The following is a 6000-nucleotide window of genomic DNA, read 5'->3' on the forward strand; positions in this document are numbered from 1 at the left end:
TGTCTTGAGTGCTATTGTTTATTGGATTTACTTTACATTCTCTGTCGCAACAGCAAGCTAAAAATATGTTCCTCATCATGTTTGGCTGTTTAATGCAGCTTTTCTATTGTTTTAAATGGCATTTATTTTCTTACTCATCTTGCTCTATCTTGGGGACAGCTCTTTGTGACCACTTGTGTGAGAAAGGCATTTTACAGACGAGCATTACCTATTTAAAAAAACAAAAAACAAAAAAACAGCAAAAAATTCTGATCGACAGTATATTTTATTTCTGGGCTGGGGTACGACTTAAGCTGATGTGAAGGAGTTAAAAGATAACTGGGGCTTTCTTTCCAAAAAAAAAAAAAATCAACTGTGGAAGAGTGGGCCTTATCAGGACCATACCCAACACAGTGAAACCCAGCTTCTCCACTAAACAGACCATGGTGTCGACTGTGCTGACAGGAACACACAATTGTGCGATTAACAGGTTTAAAAACAAGTTACCACTGGCCTTAATCTCAAAGGAGTTTTAGCTGATTTATGTGGTGCATAAGAGTTCACGGTCTAGAGTTAGGAGTAAAAAGTTAAATTATATAATTGACAGCAAAAACAAATTGTTATCTTATTATCCTTGTGCATTACTGGGAATGATCAATGCTGCTTACAAAAGCATTGAAGTAAAGTTGCTTTTACTGTAATATTTTTACTATATTTATTATCACTTTTCTCTTATGTCACAGAAGAAACTGTTTAAAAATGAGTACTTAGAGCAGTTTGAACTTTGCCACATAGCGAAATTGGTATGTCCCGGATCTGGCCCACACAATGTGCTTACACATGGTCCACATACCGCAAAGAATGATGGGACTTTGGTGGCCCAGATCTGGTTTGCCAGAGGTGGCCCACACATGGGCCAGCCTAAGGCCAGTTGCAGACACACTGGTGGTCCTGTGCTGGCCCATGTGTGGACTACCTCTGGCAAACCTGATCTGGGCCACCAAAGTCCCATCATTCTTTGCGGTATGTGGGCCATGTGTAAGTTGTGTGCAGCCACGGGCCAGTTGTAGATTCACTGCTGGCCCAGAACAGTTTCAGCTCTGGCCCCAGATGTCAGTCGAATGCGAACCTAAATCAAGCTATATAATAACAACATGTGCCAGAACATGCAAAACAGTGCAAAAGTAACATGACGAAGCTCTGTTCAGACAGTGAATGGACTGATTCTTACATAGCGCTTTTCTCATGTCCTGGATTACTCAAAGTGCTTTATACAACATGCCACATTTACACACTTTCTCTAAACTCAGTGCTTCCTAACTACATTCACACTCTTGACATGCAGACTGGAGGAGCCAGGGATTGAACCACTAACCTTTCGATCAGTAGGTGGTAAACATGAGTAAACCGTCACTAGGTTTTGGATAAAGTGTACACTCAATAACCTGTCAAACCTGCATTTGAAATGTTGGCTACCATAGCAGTATAGTATTGCAACATGGCATTTGGGTCTTTTAACTAAAAATAGGAAAACAGGAACATAAATAGTGCCATCATTGCCAGACCTGGCACACATCTGGTTGACATACACTCTGCCATGACACCGGTCAGTCAGAAGCGCCAGCTTAATGCCAGATCCAGGCCAGTCCTGTTTTCTATGGGCCTAGGCCACATAACCCAAACCACAATCGAGCCAGATGTGGCATGCCATCGCATAGGCAGTACCACCTATGCCAGGCCTGGCCCATATCTGGATGACATACGTCATATCATGCCAGAAGTCAGCCAGCAGTGCCGGCTTGGTACAAGATCCAGGCCAGACCTCCTTGCTATGTGGGTTATTGGTTCACAGCAATTACTTGTACATGTGGTGGCCTTCATGTTAAACTTTAGTACTGTTTAATATGAGCAGCCAGTGCAACACATATTTGGTAAAATAAAAGCAATACTGGGTTAAACTTATTTACTACATTAATGGACTCCTGAATCTAGGTAAGCAGCTGATGAAAAAGATGTTAATATTCTGGTAAATATGCTAGGGCAGGGAGAAAAGGCAGAGAAGGTCTTCATTGCTGCACATTTCCAGTGATTCAGCCAGCGAAATTATATAACACAATTTGTGAGCATCCATTTGGGTAATAGTTTCAAAGTTTGACACAAACCAAAACCATAGCATGACAATTTGAAATAACAAGAGGAAGCATTTCACAATTCTGGACAGAGGTTGCAATGGAAGTGCGACATTCTAAAACAACCTAAATGCTTCAACTTTTCAACTTTTTCTCTCCAACTTATTGCAAATTGCAAAACGTTTCTACAGAAAGATGATAAATATACTTTCAGGCAATGTGTCATTATTGCATGTTATCTTGAGTCATGATCGTTTCTCTTCATGATCAGCCGCAGTAAAGTTGAGCGTTGAATTCTGCACCACGACCTTCATGTTTATTTAAGAACATGTTTTTCAGTCTAAGATCATTGTAAAAGCAGCGTTTGTCAGGAAAATCAGTTGTTGATTTACAGAATTATGGCATTTTGGTTTTGTGTTTTACAAAGACCCATAAATTAAATTACTAATTATATTATTTTCCCATTATCGACTCATACTTTCAGGTTAAAACTGGCAAAAGATTTCCAATTAAGATTCTTAATGATGCAAAATTTCCGCACGAGCATGAATGAAGCCACCCACTTAATTCGTTTGCTGAAACCCACTGCTATGAGAAAATGGTAGCATACTATTCTTAACCTTAAAAACTGATATTAGCTTTGCACACCCCCTGTTGGATGAAATCGCTTCCAAAAGATATTTCTACATATGACAGCTTTGGGAGACTTATTTTTTCCACTTTTCTCACTAGTATCATGCAAAGCAGCATGCTCCCACATGTGTGTCCTATTGTATGGATAAACTCCATGTAATTAACAGGGTACTACAAAATGACGCTGTTTTTGTTTTGTGTTTTTCTAAATTTACACCTAGTTAAGTTCATTTAAGTTAGGCTATGCTATGTAAAGGCTTGCATGAGGCTCTCACAGTTCATGTCCATGATCCCATTACAGCGTTGCTTTGGGGGCAGTGCCCTGTATATGTAGTGCTTCAGGGGGCGGGGGTCACTGATGGCCTATTCAAACAACCCCCAGAACATAGATATCACCGTTTTTCAGCTGCCAGGGAATTGGTAAACTGGTCTGACCGGTGTGCATGCAGCTGCCCAGGGCTTTAGTTTTGAGAAAAGATAATAATAATTGAAAAAACATTCCACGTTGCTTCAAGGTCCAATCCCACGATACAGTACACACAGGAAATATCTATAAATTATCTATAAGAGATTCAGTACCTCACGTTATTTTGAGCAGGCGTTTTAGAGATGGTTTACAGATGAATGAGAGTGAAGGAGGGAGTTCAGCCACCGCACAAAAAAAACCTCCAAAAAACACACCCACGCACACACTTGTTTAAACCCTTAGACCAAACGCGGCAGGCGGTCAGTCGCACATGTAAACTCCGAAAAGTGGCAAATGAGAGTGACAAGCGAGAGAGAAAGTGAATAAAAAAATGTTTACCTTTAGAGTACAAGGATCTGGGTGAATTCAGGTCGAGGTCCCCGCTGAAAAGGGAGATAAAGTCAGAGGGCATTGCAATCCCTCAGTGTGAGGAAACCGGACACCGTCAAACACAGCGTCGCTAAAACGTTTGATTGTTTCTCCGAACAGAAAGCCCCAAAACTTTGAACGGGACAGCGGTCGCTACTAGCGTGAGAGTGTCCTTAGAGCTGGTCAACTGCCGCCGCCGCTACTCTGCTGTTGAGTATCCCCTCGGGCTGCCAACGACGCATGTTTGTTGTCAGCGGACGAGCCGAGATCACTGGCTCACGTGGATAGTCACACCCACAGCCGTGACGCAACACGTAAAAAGTGCCGTCGGGGATACGTAAGATCGTTGGGAGTTGTGTAGTAGCTTACCGGAGACACGAGCGTTTTATTTATATGCAGATTAATATTCCCTTTATTATGGGATTTAAATACTGTAACTTTTCAAATAATACTTTTCCAATAACCTACGAATGCGTTTATTTTGTAAGCTACACTGTAAAGACGTCTAATTTTATTTTAAACCCCAAAACACTAGGGAAAGACCATCTCTGAATCGAGGAGGGTACATCTTTCGCCGTCTTACAATGCTGTGATTGCAGCCATCCCCCAACTCTCTGTGAATGGTACTCATGGTCTTTGATCATTGAGCTTTGATCAGTGGTTGTTGATCAATGGTCATGACAATTTGCATATTAATGATCAAGAAACTGACCTCCCAGCCCATTGTTCCTTCGGTGGTGCTAGTTTCAGTCATTATGCAAATGTACTGTTTATAAGACGTTTATAAGATTGGGGAAACCTGCAGTCAGCTGAGATTGAAGAAGTCACGTTTCTCCCACTGAAAACGCTGCATCCAGATGAACAGAATCAACTTTTGAGGATGTTTAATTTAACTAATTTATAATTATATTGAACAGACTGAAGAAATTCGTGTCTGAATGTGCGGAATATGAATGTGTGTAAAAGAATTAAGACAGCATATGAATAGAAAATAGTATAGATTAAGAATGGAAATACAAGCGAAATGTTTTTGGGGAACCCAAAATCCAAGAAAAGAACAGAAACAGCGAGCAACAAAACACCATACTGTAGTTCATTATCGAAGTGGCTGGGAACCCCCTTGAGTTGTCCTGTGGGCAGCCCTGTGGAAGTCCTGCTCTCAAGATCACCCTTGGGTAAAGGCATTACCTCTAAGATTTATCACTTATTGCAAGAACGGTCAGCTGACCCTCTCCTTAAAGTTAAGGGCTACTGGGCCCAGGACATGGCATTGGACATATCTTCAGTTGAATGGGATTCATGTTTTCAAAATGTTAATACTATGTATAAAGAAACAGGCAGTAGATTTATTCAATTAAAGATAATCCATAGGTGGCATCGAACACCGCAATAATTGTATAAATGGAACCTGGCCTCTACGGACGAATGTTGGAGATGTGATGGTCAAAATGCTTTGATTTTACATATCTTATGGAGCTGTTCGGCACTTCGGGATTGGTGGGAAAATATAATGGAGGTAATTTTCAGTGTTTTAAAAAGGAGATTTGGTATCTCACCAAAACTGTCCATACTTGGTATAACCACAGAACTTTCTGATGGAGATTTTTCCAGTTATACAAAAAGATGGATTATTTTGGCTCTTACTATAGCCAAACGGGTCCTGCTAAGACATTGGCGGAAAAAGAACCCCCCCTCCCTATGAAGAGTGGCTAAAGACAATGGTTAAGTTGGCGTCTTACGAAAAAGTGACTTATGGTTTATTAGACAAATTGCCTCAATATGATTGTATTTGGTGCCCCTTTACAAGCTGGCTTTCCCCATACGGTAAAAAAAAATACATTTTTCCTGGCCAAAATATATTTCAAATATATGGTAAATATATTTTGTATTTGTGATGTTCCAAAAAAATATATTTTTGAAATTGAAAATATATTTCTTTCAAACCAAAATACATTTCAAAACATTTTAGGGTGAAGAAAATACATTTCCAACCTTACAGTAGAATGTATATCAAAGTATCCTTTATTTAAAATATATTTAGTGCAATAATGATGATAATGATAATAATACTAAAAGTAACATGTTTTATGCACATCTGCAAAAAAGAGTTGGATTCAAACAAAACAGAGTCAAAGGTCTATCACGAATTAGGTTGTTTATTCATTTGCTTACAGTATTTCACATTACACAATATCTCACTATAATGTAGTGTTCATTGACTTTGAAATTATCTGTCAGTGACACAGTAAACAAGATACAACAACTGCTATGTACACTTTAGTTTTTGACAATATATACAATTTAGTACTTAAAGGAACACACTCCACTTTTTTGGAAATAGGCTCATTCTCCATCTCCCTCAGAGTTAAAAATGCAGCGTCTTCTTTCTAGATCCATACATTAATAGAACTCTGGAGCGTGATC

At 39.7% G+C, this 6000-nt stretch overlaps 1 protein-coding gene across 1 annotated transcript in view; it reads right to left on the minus strand.

Moving 5' to 3' along the window:
- The window catches only part of nfat5b (nuclear factor of activated T cells 5b), a 35027-nt gene extending 31161 nt beyond the window's left edge, over positions 1 to 3866 (minus strand). Inside the window, 1 exon segment of the mRNA XM_040011763.1 lies at positions 3547 to 3866. Coding sequence (XP_039867697.1) covers positions 3547 to 3619 — 73 coding nt within the window. The 5' untranslated portion in view covers positions 3620 to 3866.
- Positions 3867 to 6000: the final 2134 nt, after the last annotated feature.

This window comes from Simochromis diagramma, unplaced genomic scaffold (assembly GCF_900408965.1).
Source record: "Simochromis diagramma unplaced genomic scaffold, fSimDia1.1 OVJJ01000603.1, whole genome shotgun sequence".
Taxonomy (NCBI): domain Eukaryota; kingdom Metazoa; phylum Chordata; class Actinopteri; order Cichliformes; family Cichlidae; genus Simochromis; species Simochromis diagramma.